The sequence below is a fragment of the Pteronotus mesoamericanus genome, unplaced genomic scaffold (assembly GCF_021234165.1).
Source record: "Pteronotus mesoamericanus isolate MK-2021 breed Mesoamerican mustached bat unplaced genomic scaffold, CSHL_Meso_final contig_347, whole genome shotgun sequence".
Lineage (NCBI taxonomy): Eukaryota > Metazoa > Chordata > Mammalia > Chiroptera > Mormoopidae > Pteronotus > Pteronotus mesoamericanus.
Window position 1 is genome coordinate 11636269 of NW_026555137.1, and position 15161 is coordinate 11651429.

The following is a 15161-nucleotide window of genomic DNA, read 5'->3' on the forward strand; positions in this document are numbered from 1 at the left end:
AATCCAATCTTTATATTGTTTAAAAAAAAAAACCCCAAGTTTTCCCATATTGCATTTTTTTAATGTAAGAATGACCAGGCAAAGGAAAAAGATCTGATGTCACAAGCAGCTGTGACCATTAATGACCGAGCCAATGGGATTCTCTGGGAGGCGGGCCAGCTCCTTGTACTGAATTGTTAAACCTTAGTGGAGTATTAGTGAGTTGGTAACCAAGTTCTGAATCTTGGAGCAAGTCCTCTTCCCATCTGGCAGTTTACTTCACCAACAACAGCAAATCTAGGTTATGCGACAAGTCTGTAGGGTATGCAACTAAATGAGAACATGATGCGTTTGGTTTTTGATAAATGTCTAAATTTTACGTTTTTCTCATCAGGTATGCCATCATGCATTTTACATACATTGCGATATATTGAGATAAACACTTCCTCATTATCCTAATATATCCTTTTAAGTAAGTTTTATATGTATCTAAGCACATACAGTGTACACACACAAACATATATGGATCCCCTCCTTCACTCAACCCCAATTCATATTCACGTTCCCTCTTCGTTTCTCTTACCATGGGCAAGTCTTTTAGGATCTGTATTCCATCTCCTGGACCCATGTGTGCTATGTGGTTAAAATTAGTTGGGTTAGAAATTAATTTATTTCTCATTTCAGGATCTCGCAGCATCTCTCTGTAAGAGAAAACACGTGTTCAGACACTTTCCATGATCGAGAGAACCCTAGAAACAAACTAAGGACGCTATTTTTTCATTAAAATAAATGAAATCATGTTAATACTGATAGAATTAAAACAATATACTCAATCAAAAATTTAGTTAGAAGATTTGTTTTACACTTAAAATAAAAGGCCTTACAGTTTTGGGTGGGAAAATAGAGAGGGTTTAGTGCAGAGACGTCAAAGCAGCTCTACTCTACGGGTAATTCAGAGCATCTACTATGTCTTAAAATAATCGATAACACTTAGAAATGTTTTTATATGTAACCGAAAACACCACAAGCCTCTTTCTGTTTGCCATAAAGAGAAGAGTTAATCTGAAGTTCTTAAATATACACGGGTTTACTATTATGCACAGGTGGGTCCTGTTTCTATAACAAGGTTCACATTCTAAAAATTGTAAGTACCCCATACACATAGAGAAATGAATCAAAATATGGTGCTTTAATCTAGTTCACACAACTTGGAGAGTGTTAATTAAAATTACACTGAGGTGTACATTCATCATTGCAGTTTTCCACACCACAGATGAATGATAGGTTTTCAGAGATCAACTTTTCCCCCCTAATCAAATGCAGGATTATCACTGAACAGCCCTTCCCACGCTACAAAAGCATATGAAGATCCGCAGAAACGAGGTCTCTACCTTCTCTGTTGCATCCTTTCCTCTTCTGGGACTCTGAAGGAGTAACGCCGCTTGTTGTTAATATTTCTAACCATTTGTTTCCGACTATTATCTGTGGTTTCAGGGACCACCAGTTCATCCCCTTCTGTTGAAAAAATACGGAGAACAATGATGTTTGAAAAGAGATGAAATGCCTTTTACCCATTCATCTCTAAGACAATATAAACGTTATCCAATTGGGCAAGTACAGTACATGCGATTCTGGTGTTTAAAAGTTGTGTGATGATCGTGGTAAACAAGCAATAGTTTTCAACAGAACATATATAAACAGATCCTGAAATTAAACACAGCTTACAAAGTGTACTTCCCTTTTATTTGATTATAAACATAAAAGAGCACAATTTTACTAGAAGAAAAAAAGAAAAATATAGCGGCCTTGGTGCCCTGTCGCTCTGGCCACCTCACCCCCAGTAGCGACACTTTCTTTCTCCTTCTAGCTACTGGTTTCAGTGGCTCAGGGTGTTCAAAAACTATTGCAACCTGCACCGTAATCAGGCATAAATGGCAAATTAGTCATGCAAGTGATAACAAGTACAGTTATTTTTACAAAGTAAAATGTTTTCTTTGCAAGACCCAATCTTGGGTGCAGGGGAAGGAATAGGAGCGGTGTTCCCAGCAGTCACCATGACTCAAGGCAGGAATCTGCCACGATTTCCACGCTTCCGATCCTGGGGGCAGGGGATATTTAATCTTACACACCCAGCAGGCCAGTGCCCATCTTGTTCTACTTCAGTTCTAACACGCAGAAGTAAACACGACCGTCAGCCGCAGGCTCCCAAAGCACGCCGCGAGACGCGGGCAGACTGCAGAACAGACAGCTATGGCCACGCGGCATGAGGGATGCCCTGCTCTAGGTAAGATCAGGACAAAGAGAAAAGCCCATCTTTACTCGGTTTTAATACCCAAAAAGCTTACGTGAGAAAAAGGACGTGGGAGGAAGCCAAACGGGAGGGTAAGGCAGAACGGAGTAAGATGACTGGTAAAAAAGCCACGCCCCCCTCATACTGTGGTGCCGCAGCTTAATCAGACTGCGTTCCTAGCAGCGAACGTGAAAATGGGCACAATTTTTCAAGGAGATGAGAATGTGAAACACGACTGTGGAACCTGAGAATTGTGAGGATAAAGCAGGTCATGGGGAGAGACAGCCACACTGGGAGCCCCTCAGATAAGAGGTGACGGGGAAAGCAAGACGGAAAGAGAGAGGATCTCTGGGAAACAGGGCTCCCTGCCCCTTCAAAGGACAAGCCAGCTCCGCTGGAATTCTGTCAGGCCGTCCCTCTCCGAGCGTCACCCTCGCCCTTCGCCGGGGGCAGAGCGGTGAAGCCCGGGAGAGCCAGGTTGGAGCCGGGCCACTCTGCACACACCACTGGGCATGGACAGGCCTGAGTATCCTCACGGTCACATGCGGAGAGGAGAGGGTAGGTTCGACCTTATACCAATATTTGGGACTCCTCTAAGAAGCTGGTATGAGATTAAGTGCAGGGCCTTGGAAATGAGGGCCGTACGGCCTGTGCCAGCAGCTCCATAGCGAGTCCGCGTCCAAGTGGGAATCGTTTTCGAAAGCCTGACCGTCCTCCCTCAGGTCCCACTGGCCCACCCGCCTCCGGTCACCGGCCTGTGTCCCCAGGGCCTGAGGTGCCACGAGGTGCCACAAGGCGCCACCAGGGCAGCAAGTCTGAGGCCAAACATTCTGTGTGTGCACTTCAGTATTAAAACCAAACAGAAACAACAGATACACTTTTGATGGCTTTTTTCGATAGTACAATATACATATTTATTGGAAGAATATAGGAAAAAAGAAAAGAAAAACTTAAAGATGTTCATTCCACTACCCAAAGAAAACTGGTTTAAATATTTTAATGTGTTTTCCTAATGTCATGTTTTTACATTTAAATCAATTTAAATTATTTTAAATAAATAATGTACCATAAGTACATCTTCATTAAACAAGTCCACTATAAAACATCTTAAGTCTATCAGTGCCTCTGTTATGTAGAAACATGTTTCTAAGACATGATAATCACTTTATTATACAGAAGAGGGCACTATAATAATAATATAAAAACACCACTAATAAGCGAGACTTTACCTGTTTGCACGCACTCGGACAGGCAAGCCCCTGGCCTGCGCAGTCCCCAGAGGAAGTTCCCTGGCTGGGACTCACCTCGCCACCTCGGACACCACTACCCTTCTCTCCGTGACGCCCAGGGCTCCCGCTCCTCCTCCAGCCTCTGTGCACCCCAGCGACTCTCCTGTCCCTGCTTCTGCCACCTATGCTGTCATGAGCACCTCAAAGGTTCTAAGCGCAATGCTCATGCGTCAACTGGCAGAAGATGTATTCCGAACGTCCCAAAGAGGAACTCCAGATGAATGTCCATATTTTAGTGCTACAAATCTTGGGTAGGTTCTACAGTACTAAAAGTACAGAAAATATATTCAGTCCTACTTTCCTTACTTGGTACTCCACAGAAAAACAACAAGGTAGGTCAGACACAAGTATTTTGGTTACACAGCTACGCAAGCTTGAAGAGAAGGTTTTGTCCAGTAGTGAACCTTAACCAACTGAGAGAGTGCACAATAGCGGCCAAGCCCACAGACTCGGGCATAAGGTACAACTGAGTTCCAATCTGGGCTCTGTCCCATATTATACTTAGGTGGTCAGTTGAGAGAATATGTCCACTGAAGCTCTCCTATTAACGTGTTATTTTCTTACCTGCCATCTTGTTTTTGAAATATATTAATCTAATTGTCTCCAGGCCTAAAAGATTTAATGATCCTTCACTGTTTAAAGGTCGAGCCTAAAATAGTAAAAAATAAAATTAGTATTTCAACAAAACCTTCAAAAATTAAACCATAAAACTTTTGGCCCATTTATCAAGACCTTGAATTTATCCATCCTCTCCAAAACACAGCCCTCTCAGAAAATCAACAAAAAACTAACATTAATTCTGACTGGAAAGGTATAAAATTATCTAATTTGAACAAAATTATAATGATAGCACTTTAAAGGAAGATTGTCTTGAACAAAAAAAAAAAGTACAAATACATTTAAAGCTTAAATTTGACTTTTTAAAGCCATTAGTCACCAAATGATTATACTAAGATATCAACACAGATACTTTACGAATCTTGTTTGAACTAAATGGACACACGACAGAGGTGACTGGCACTGACAATAAATGGTGATGGAGCGACTGGTTATCTGTGTGGGAGAAATGGCCCTCAATCGGCACCGGGCGCCGCACCAAAACAAAATCAACTCCAAATGGACTGAACACATAAATGTAATGGGCAAAACTTTCAAAAAGAAAAGAAAGGTTGTATCTTTACAACCCTGAGTTAGAAAAGAGGTACTAAACAACAGTAGAAAGATAAAACTAAAGAATAAGAATGATACATTTAAGTATATTAAAATTTATAACAAATTTTCAGCAGAGAAATACTACTATTTTATAAAAATAAATGTCCAGCAAAACACCGTAAAAATTGTTAGATAGGTTACAAACAGGGAAAAAATTCGCCATTCCCATTACCGATCCCGTATCTACAGTATGTGAAGAATTTCAAAAAATCTGTAAGGTGACCAATCAAACAGAAAAATGAGCAAAAGTATGAATAGCTATTTCACCAAAGAGAAAATATAAATGAAGAATAAACACACAAAAGATTATAAACAACATAGTTGATTTGGGACATGCAAATTAATACTTCAATGAGTTACCACTTTATAATCACTTATAAGGGCTATCAAACTATGAATTCTGACAATAGCAAGAGTGAGAGAGGATGCAGGTCAGCAAAAACTCTTATATACTGCTGGTGGAGCGTCAACCTGCACAATTACTTCGGAAAATAATCTCACACTAGCCTGTAAAGTTGAACATTTGAATTCTCCATGCCCCATCATTTCTACTCCCAGGCATATGACGTAAAAAAACTCCTGCACACACGCAGCAGAAGACTCTTGCAACAATGTCCACAGTAGCAAAAAGCTGCTAATCAGAGAATAGGTGAGTTATGATCTATTCGCCCAACAGAATATTTTACATAGTGAAAGCAAAGAACAACACATAACAACATGGTGGTCAGAATGCACAACTACAGGGACGAACCTTAGAAACACAGCAGATGTATGAAGAAAGCCAGGTAGAAGATGGCTTCAAATGCAAGCAAAACTGAACAATACAGTGCTTAGGAATATTTAAGGAAAGCAAGGAAAGGATAAACAACGTCTGAGAGTGATTTCCCTGGAGAGCGACAGGAATACGGGATAGAGAAAAATACACAGGTAGAGGCAGGGGTAGTGGTAATGTTCTGGCTCTTGAGTTAGGTGTGTTCACAAGTGACTGGTTTATCATCAAGCTTCTTAAAGGTCATATACTCTTTCACATGTAGTGTAAAATTTACATAATAAAACTAAAAGGAAAAACTAATTGTACTCAGCCAAAATTTAAAAACCAGAGGACTGTCTTTAGTAGCTTTATATAATGCAGCAGTATTTACAAGTTTTATTCACTGATAATGCAGTTTAAATTGAGGACGACTTTGAAATATAGTCTTGGCTACTTTTCCTTATTCTTATAAACCCCATTCCCTAAATAATGACACATGTTACATATATCTATATAAAACTATTACTCTTCACTTTTGCAAAATAACTGTTCTATACTACTTGCAAAAATTTCTGAATATGTTATCACAGGGAAATGTTAAAGGAAAATATTGTGTTCCAGTAGGAATACGTGAAACCTTTATTTTTAAATTATGAGATGCTTAAACACAGTTTTGATTCTAATTCTAATCACTTTTCTAGCCTGTAAATCTGTCCCCAATTGCACACCATTATGTGAAAAGCAGTTATAATTAAGAATAACATGCACCCTCGGGGCTCCTTAAACTACTGCCGAAAGTAATGCTGACATTTTAGGTTGTAGGATATAGTCTAGTTGTTCATTAAAATAACCTTACTTTATACAGCGAAATTAAATGTATTACAAAAAGTATGGAATTGAGCTACTTGTAAAATTAACCAGCTTGATTTTTGTTTTGTTTTTTCTCTTAAGCTAAGTAACAAATTACCAATTACATATGCTAGAAATTGCTGAATTAGTGAAAAATAGCTAAATAGTCATAGTCATATTAGCGTTTCACTTAGACTCATGAATTCATTTAGTCCATGTTTTAATGTTAAATCACCTTTTTGAGTGGAAGAGTCTGAATCCATTCCATGGAGTTCACATCAAAGATGTCAACTGCGTTTTCACTATACACTGAGAGATAGGGTGCGTTGTAACCTGGGAGAAAGAAGAGGGAACTGTTAAACCAAAAACATTTGGAAAGATCTATGCTAGATACTTATAGCGTGGAATCCGACCCAAATCCTATTGTCATCATATAACAATATCAAAATCTTTTTCAAGTAAATGGAATATAACCATACAGATATATTATAGATATTATAATACAGAAGGATTCTTTTAACACCAAGGGCGTACTATTCCCTTGCTCAATACTAGTTCTATAAAGGAATTTCATTACATTTTAAAGTATTTGATTCCTGAAGTAGTTAAACAATTGACAGTGAAACAATCCTATGAAGCAGAGAAATCTTTAGGTAAGAGTACTTTCTGGTCCCAGTTATGAATGCATGATAAAGTACCCAGCAGTGTTACATATAGAGGGTAGATGCTCAATATATACTACTGAAAGAATAAATAAATGGTGACATGAGCAAAGAAAGATTAGATGATTTATCTACACTAAGGTCTGGGTTTGTAGGACTAGAGATATTTTCCTTTTCTTCTTTTTATTTAGATTTTCTAATTTTTCTATAATAAGCATGTATGGCTCTCCAGAACTTTCTTCTTATGAACCTTTAAACTCGACTGTACGCATCCCCATCACCCCTCTCTCTCCGGTTCCAGGGAAGAGGTTTCTCTCCTCCTGCCCGCACCGCCCCCCTTCTAAGTCCCACCCTCTCGGGCCGTCTTGGGATCTCACTTCACTGCTTATATTTCCCGAAGTGGCTCCTTCCCTTCAGCGTTAAACATGCTCAAGTGCCTTCCACCAAAAACACTTTGGGTTGATACTCCTCCTACCTGTCACATCTTAGTCAGCAAAATGGCACAAGAGTATTCCAAAACTTACTAATGTCCAATGCTTCTTGAAAGAGTGTAATAAGAAATTTTAAATATTGACCTGTCTAGATGAAAATGTAAAACTGAGTAACGGTTCTTACAGATGTTACCTTATGCCTTCACACTTAGCAACTACTTCTCCAGAAGAAGACTTCTCAGTTATTAATAATCACACTGCATTTTTGAGGATCATGAAGATAACTATTTAGGGTTATTTGAAAATATAATAACATGGGTTAAAAAAAAAGTCCATCTAAGTAAAATATTCCATAAGAAGACTGTTGGCACATTAATGTTGACACTGTTGGCCCAGGCTTAACAACTACGCATGGTTACTTTACATAAACAACACAATTACCAGTGATACTTAGGAAAAGCCTTGAAGGTGACCTAAGAATAACCTCTTATTGACAGTAAAGGCATCTAGGAGATGCAGTGAAAGGAAAAACACTGAGACAGAAAGATAATGCAGCCAAAAGAAGAGACTCTTACAACAGGAGGAGGGGTTTGCCGGCCACATCAGTTCCTGCTGCCTAGACCTGCGGCCCTGGCAGTCCGTGTATATCCCGATGCTGCTAAAACACAGCAGGTACTCTTTACTGGAGATCTCCACCGCGCAGATGGCGTCCGTGGGCTGGTGCGCAATGAACGACAGCGTGTGGTCACTCGAGTGGAGCATGCTGTGCGGGCTTCCCTCTCCGTTCAGGGGGTATCTCAGAAATCCCGACTGGAATCCCACACAGAGGTGCTCACTGAAGATTGCCATCCACTGGACATTATACGGGACTTGAATTTCCTTAAATTTCCTGTGACGGGTCTTGCTCTGAAATAGTTCATAACACAGGACCTGCCTTTTCATGGCCACACACAGGCACGTAACAGCTCCATGGCGCACCTTCCCAGACGTTATGGTCTGACACCCCTTCGTCTCTGCCAGCTTATAAAAATCCGTCTCTCGTCCGTCCAGGGCTGACATAGGGAAAAGTCGTACGTGACGGTTTCGTCCTGAGATCACAGCAACGAGCTGATCATGTGGAATGAGCTCAATCTGATGAATCTTCTTATTGTCACCCACTCTAATAATTTCTACGCAAAGAAATAATCATAAATCAGATCCAAAATGTTTTATTTATTAATCATACCCCAATTATACTCGAAAGGATGTAAGTCAACTTATAATAAAGACAGATATACACACAGAGAAGATTAAGAGTTCAGAAGTCACAGGGAGAAAGAGGAACATAATTACACCCATTACAAGATAATTTGACACACGAGATATAGTAAAGTATTAAATTTAGCACGGAGATTTCTGGCAGCCAAGGCCAAGAGTTGCTATGTGACGAGACATGCGAGACCTTAAAAAACAAACAAACAAACCTTTTTACTGGTACTAAGGTCGAGAGAACTTTTTACCATCGGGTTCATATTTTTTAAAAGATGAGGAACTCATATTTCACTAAAAGTATTTGTGTAACAAACTAATGAAGTTTAAATGCATTTTTCCCTATAACCTCGCTTGATATGAACATAGAACATTGTATTCAAGAATACTAAATTAAATTGGTTTCTTTTTATTTCACCCAGTATTTAATTTCTCTTTAGAGAAATATCTTTTGTAATAAACTATGGGAAAAAGAAAACCAACAAAAAACAAATCTTAATGACTGTTGACGCTTTTAGTGCTATTAGAACAATGGAAAAATCAAGTTGTATTTTCTTTCATGCACCTTCTTTAGAAACGCAACCTGAGCTGATACAGCGGAACTGTTAAATATTAAGTTACACAAGAAGACAATACATACGTGGAAGTTATAGGATTCAGAAGAATTATTTCTCTTACCATCTTTGGTGACATGCACAACAAATAAACCTTCTTCATTTCCCAAAGCTATCCTTTCATGATCTATGTAAGATATAAATAAATATGAAACATTTTTATTAGGTAAAAACTGTGTAAAAACTAATAGATATATTTCATTAAAAAATCCAAATTAAATAATTTTAAAATAGCAATAACATTTTTTACTATTATGTTTTTCAAGATTTTATTGATTTTTAGAGAGGGGAAGAGAGGGAGAGAAACATCAATGCGTGGTTGCCTCTGGTACCCCCCTCTCCTGGGGACCTCACCTGCGACCCAGGCTTGTGCCCTGACTGGGAATCGAACCAGTGACCCTTTGGTCCACCGGCCAGCACTCAGTCCACTGAGCCACACCAGCCAGGGCACTATTAAATTTTCTTTCATGCCTTTTTAAATAAAACAGTTATTGCAAAATAATCTATACCAATATTTACAGAAGTAAATCTTTATGCACTAAAAGGTGAAAAAAATTAAAACCTCATTTATTAGTGGCATGGGTGCAGTTCCATTTCTTGTTTTGGGAGGGGAAATTTGTGAAACGCATTTGAACCCAACTTACTGAACTTTTCATTATTTACTAGAAAATAACAAAAGAGTTGGATTTGTACATAAGAGTACAGTGAAAATTTAAACCTCCACACTAAAGTGGCCATTTTTTGAGGATACTCTGTTATATACTACATTTTATTTAAACTTCCCCATAACCTTTGTAAGGTAATTAGCATCTACATTTTACATGGAAAATCATGTTTTATGAAATTACACCACTTGTTCTTAGTCACAGAAGCAGAGAACAGATATGTTAAAAATTAAACTTCGGTTCTGTTCTTTTCCAGAAGAAAAACACGTTTGAAAAGTGCACCTATTCTTGTTTACTGAGAAACAAAGCTTAATATGGCCTGAATCATTCCACACGCCCTGCAGGCCTGTGGCGTGACGCACACCAGGCTGGACACTGGGGGCCCCGGATGAGACCAGCCCCTGCTGACCGGGCAGGCCGGCCGCCAGTCAGGAGAAATGCTACAGTGCGCACCTATGATTGCAGCAGCCTGGGTGGTTTTGATGAGCGGCAGAGTGCTGTCATAGGCCTCTTTCGGGACGTACACTGAGCGATCTCGGAACTTGTTCTTCTTCAGGATCCGGTGCAGCTCACTCAGCACGCCCACCCACTTGCTCTTCTCGCTCTCGCTGTCTGCCAGCATCAGGACCGAACACTTGTTGTTCGGCGCCGAGAGCTGGGAGGTTGTGACCTGGAAAACGCGAATCACATTCGTATCAGAAAGCAGACACTCTTCAAGTCAGCTTTATGCTTAGGTTAGTTTGCTTAGCCCCGGTCGACACAATGAGCATTCATTACCTGATAACTTGAGCAGAGGTTAGCTATTCCTAATCAGAAGAATAACTAGTTTTCAGCATTAGAATTCATGGCAAAGCAGAGGCAGCAGATACCATTCTAAATGTTACTGTTATTTTTATTTTCTTAGCATAAGGTGCCATAATACTGTTACTAAAAAGTGCATTACACACACTCATGTAACAGCAGCTGACATTTCTGAGTAATCACTGAGCTCTGGGCACTGAACAAAGCACAAGTATTAACTCACATCGCCCTCTTAACATCTTCATAAAGACAGGTCTTGTTATCACACTCTGATTTTACCCATGGAAAAACTGCTGCAGAGAAGTTAAACCCCTGAGCGCACACAACCAGGGTGGGACCCCCTGTCCGTGCTGGTGAGCACCGCACCATCCGGATTCCCCACTTGTTTCATTTACGAGAGCCGCAATGCTCGGAAATACATTCTCTGTCACTTCGTATCAGTAACTCACATCATCTTGGAGCTCAGATCACTGTAGTTGCTACTTAAATGAAGCTTATCATTATGCAAACAGCATTTATAACAGGGCAGCTTTACATTTTATATATGTGAACCCCTTACCAAAGTAATTTAAGCAGCAGGAAAACAAACTCCCACTATGCTTATCAGGTACAGGAAGTGGGCCCCTGAGGGCTCCGCTGGATGCTGGACAGAGCATAGTTGCTGGTCTGGGAACTGGGACAAAGTATAGCCTTTGTCCGACCTACCTTGGACACAAGCCTCAGGGGCAAACACTAAGCAGACAGGCAGAAGGTCAGGGCACTCGGCACTCCTTCCTCTTTACCTCCACTGTCTTTACGCACCCACTCAGGACTGCACAGTGGACAGCCCCCAAAGACGGCTGCCAACAGTTCTCCCTTCGGAATTCCATCCTTCTTCTCAAAGAGTGGGATCTACTCCTCTCCCCTTCAATCCAGGCTGACCTCGGGATTTGCTTTGACTAACAGACTGCAAACGGGTTATGATGCCTTTTTATTTGGTGGGGGGTGGGGGGTGGTCTAGGCTTTAGAAGGCCTGGCAGGTCCTTTTTCTCTCTTGGAAGTCAGCCACAGAGCGCTCAGCCAGCCTATGAGCGGCCAGAGACCACGTGGAGAGCGTTCACAGGGAGGATGGAGAGCACCCAGCACACAGCCAACAGCAAGGCCCCAGGGGTGAGAGGAGGTCATTTTGGATATTCCAGCCCCGAATGAGCTGAATGCAACCACAGGAGGGACCCCAGGCAACACTGAAAGAATTGTTCAGCTGGCCCGGAGAATGAGGAAAATAAATCACTGTTAGTTTAAGCCGCTCCATTTTGGAGTGGTTTTTGCAAAGCACTAAAACTGAAAAACATGTTAATTTTTAAAATGAGATTTAAAAGAAAGAAAAACTTCCATTTTTAAAAAATTTGAGAAATCTTACCCTTAATCTATTTTCCATGTGGTAGTATTTATTTGAAAATTCATTTGTGATTCAAACACATTATCCAAGAGGAAACCTAATTCAGAAGCCACACACTAATGCTTTCCACAGACTTTTCAGAATTAAATATTTACTTAGCATTAGCTGCCTACTCATTCAAGCACTGGGCAACACAGAATACACGAAGGAACATATGATGTGGCCCTATCCCTAATAAGCTTATGGTCTGTATGGACAGGTAAAACATATACTAACTAAAAACAAATAATTCAGTGATCAAATTATAGCACAGATACTTACTCTAAAGATACAGGGTATATCTTTCCGACTTGCATGAATAACATCAGAAGCCAAGACTGAACTCACAGAAAATTCTTCATCCCTGAAGGAAAAGTGAAACACTAAAAGTCAGTGCATGTGGGTTTGTGTGTGGTCTTGGGTGTCTATCCAAGTAACACACAGGAAGCAATCCTGCTAATGGAACGGCACAAAACATCCGAATTAAATTCTTTAAAAAACGTGGTTTCTCCCCTCACTGTAACTGAGAGCGTCCACAGTAATTTGTCAGTAGCTTTACGTGGCGACTACACAGCAGCCAGGTCACTCCTGGCTCCCCCGACTCCCGAGGCCAGGACGTGCCGTGCCCTGGGGCGTGGATGCGGGGAGACCCCGGGGTCTCCAGCAGACTGTACACTCTTGCCTCCCGTGATACAGCTCAAGTGCCCTCAGCACAGCTCATGTGTCCCTTTACTGCTCCTCCAACACCTAAAACAGATCCCTGTCACAATAATTTAGGCCTTAATTTGGTTATTGATACCATCATCCTCCTGGTCGTGGAGACCTGATGCCTTACTCTTATCTTTCTAAATTTAGCTCTTGGCAGGCACTGCCAGATTTCCCTTGCTAAAATGTCCGGCATCGAGCCTTTCATATTCCATCGCTATGGGAGAGACAGCGTGTTAGCTGGGATGCAACGCCCGCGGGAGCCAGAGCTGGAACCCCCCGCTGCGCGGGCCGGAGGGGACACGCGTGAGGGAGCCAGCAGCGTGGAGGCAGCGGCTGGGGCTGTGGGAGGGGACGGTGGCTCCAGGAGAGTGGCTGCAGTGCCCAGAGGGGTCAAAAAGAGCTGCAAGGGGCTGGGAAGGGCCTGCAAAACCAGGCCCGAAACATCTGCGGAACAGTCCCTGAAATGTCTACCAATGCACTATATATTCCAAGGGCTCATCTGACTTCGAGGTTTTTATTTCCCTTCCTCACATGGGAACTGCACTCTAAAGCCTTTGGGTGATGGTGTCAACACCGCACATTAGACCTCCGATACCACCCAGCAACCTTTCAGCTGGTCCTTTGGATTCGAACAGGAGCTTCTTTTCTCTGACCCCAAGCCCCCCCCCCCCACATCAACCTGTCCTATAACTACACCTCAGTTCCTATTTTTAATTATGTTACTAGGGCAATATTAGTAAATCAGAAAATTAACATGAAATTAGGTTTAAATAAAATCATGGCGATATAATTAGAAGAAAAGTCACACACTTTTAATCCCTATGGTGCAGAGAGAGAAACAGTTTCACCTTGGCAAGCTTACCTCATGTCGATCACCTGACTGACGACCACGCTGGGCTGAGATGCTTTTCCCTCAGCAACGTCGTACAGAAAGAGTTTGAAGTCACAGACCACAGCCAGCGCTCTCTGCCATCCTTTCTTCACCCCAGCGGGCTTAGGGATCTGAGACAGGCACACACAGGGACAAAAACGGCTCAAACTAAAATGCCACCAGAGCCCATGTAATGACACATGTACCACATGCTGAAACCTGAAGGTAATGTGCTAGAAGTTGGCCTCTTTGGTTGGAAAGGTAACAGATGGAACACATTTATCAGTAATAACATGAGAAAAATGTGAAAATACATGCTTCAACCACTGAATGACTTTTTGTTTTGAAAAATTTTTAAATGGTACCATTTTAACTTTTACTAGTAATTCATTAAAATAACAGTCATAGATTTCTAAGTAGCATAAAAGTCAAATTTGGTAGTAAGAGGAAATGCAGCTTACATTTTAAATATCATTCAAGATTACAAATCAGATCATGCCTTGATAATATGTCACACTTCACAAGCATATTCCACCCCTCCAGCAAGACTGAGGGCTATGGACCCTTTTATGGAGATTTCCACATTTGTTTATTATAAGACAAAGACAGCACAGAAAATTTTGAGACATTTTAGAATTAATTTCCAAGCAAAGGCTAGGTTTTTGTTTTCAAATCCTTACTTTGGATGAAATAAAATTGTTAGGTAAGCTTTATTCATCTAATTATCTGCCAACGACTGGGTTTGTAAGGTGAATGGACTATATTTTAATTCATTAATGAACCTGAAAAGATTAATCTAAACCCAACGGGATGATACTTACCCGGACATGACCTTCATATGCTGTGCCTATTCCTTTCTGAGGATCTATACCCAGGGGACCTTTGGTCTGCTCAGGAGGAACCGGACACGTGGTGGGAGCTTTGTTGACACAAGTTATATGACATGAGAATCCACACACTTTTGGAGGGACAAGAAAGAAACAATGTTCAGTAAGAATTCATTTTACAAAAAGGAAGTCCACTGAATATTCACTGCATGGAAGGTAATGAATGCTTCTCTCTGATTTATTTTAAAAAACTATTTTGTCACTTGGAGAGCTGATTCATTTGCTTAACAAAAAGAATTTCAAAGAGAAACAGTAAATGTTTTTTATTATTGTAATATTATTGCTCTGTGTTAACATCAGTGATGAAAATGAGAATAGAAGGAAATAAGTCTAATCTTGTGAATAAAATGGCTGATTTAAACTTTGAATTCCTAAAAGAGTAGTTTCTGGAGTTCTCTCTCTAACTCTTCGTCTACTGCAACTTCGTATATGCCCTGCAAGAGGCATATACGTATCATATACATTTCTCTTGCAAGAGTCACTAGTG

The 15161-nt window shown here is 40.7% G+C and overlaps 1 protein-coding gene across 7 annotated transcripts in view; it reads right to left on the reverse strand.

Moving 5' to 3' along the window:
- CDC42BPA (CDC42 binding protein kinase alpha) overlaps positions 1-15161 on the reverse strand; it is a 168915-nt gene that overhangs the window by 13769 nt on the left and 139985 nt on the right. For all 7 annotated transcript variants that reach the window (XM_054576675.1, XM_054576674.1, XM_054576669.1 and 4 more), the window contains 10 exons: positions 14609-14745; positions 13779-13918; positions 12491-12572; positions 10444-10660; positions 9390-9452; positions 8039-8632; positions 6606-6703; positions 4123-4207; positions 1371-1494; positions 563-680 (listed from right to left, as the gene is read on the reverse strand). In XM_054576675.1, coding sequence (XP_054432650.1) covers positions 563-680; positions 1371-1494; positions 4123-4207; positions 6606-6703; positions 8039-8632; positions 9390-9452; positions 10444-10660; positions 12491-12572; positions 13779-13918; positions 14609-14745 — 1658 coding nt within the window. The remainder of the gene's footprint in view (positions 1-562; positions 681-1370; positions 1495-4122; positions 4208-6605; positions 6704-8038; positions 8633-9389; positions 9453-10443; positions 10661-12490; positions 12573-13778; positions 13919-14608; positions 14746-15161) is intronic.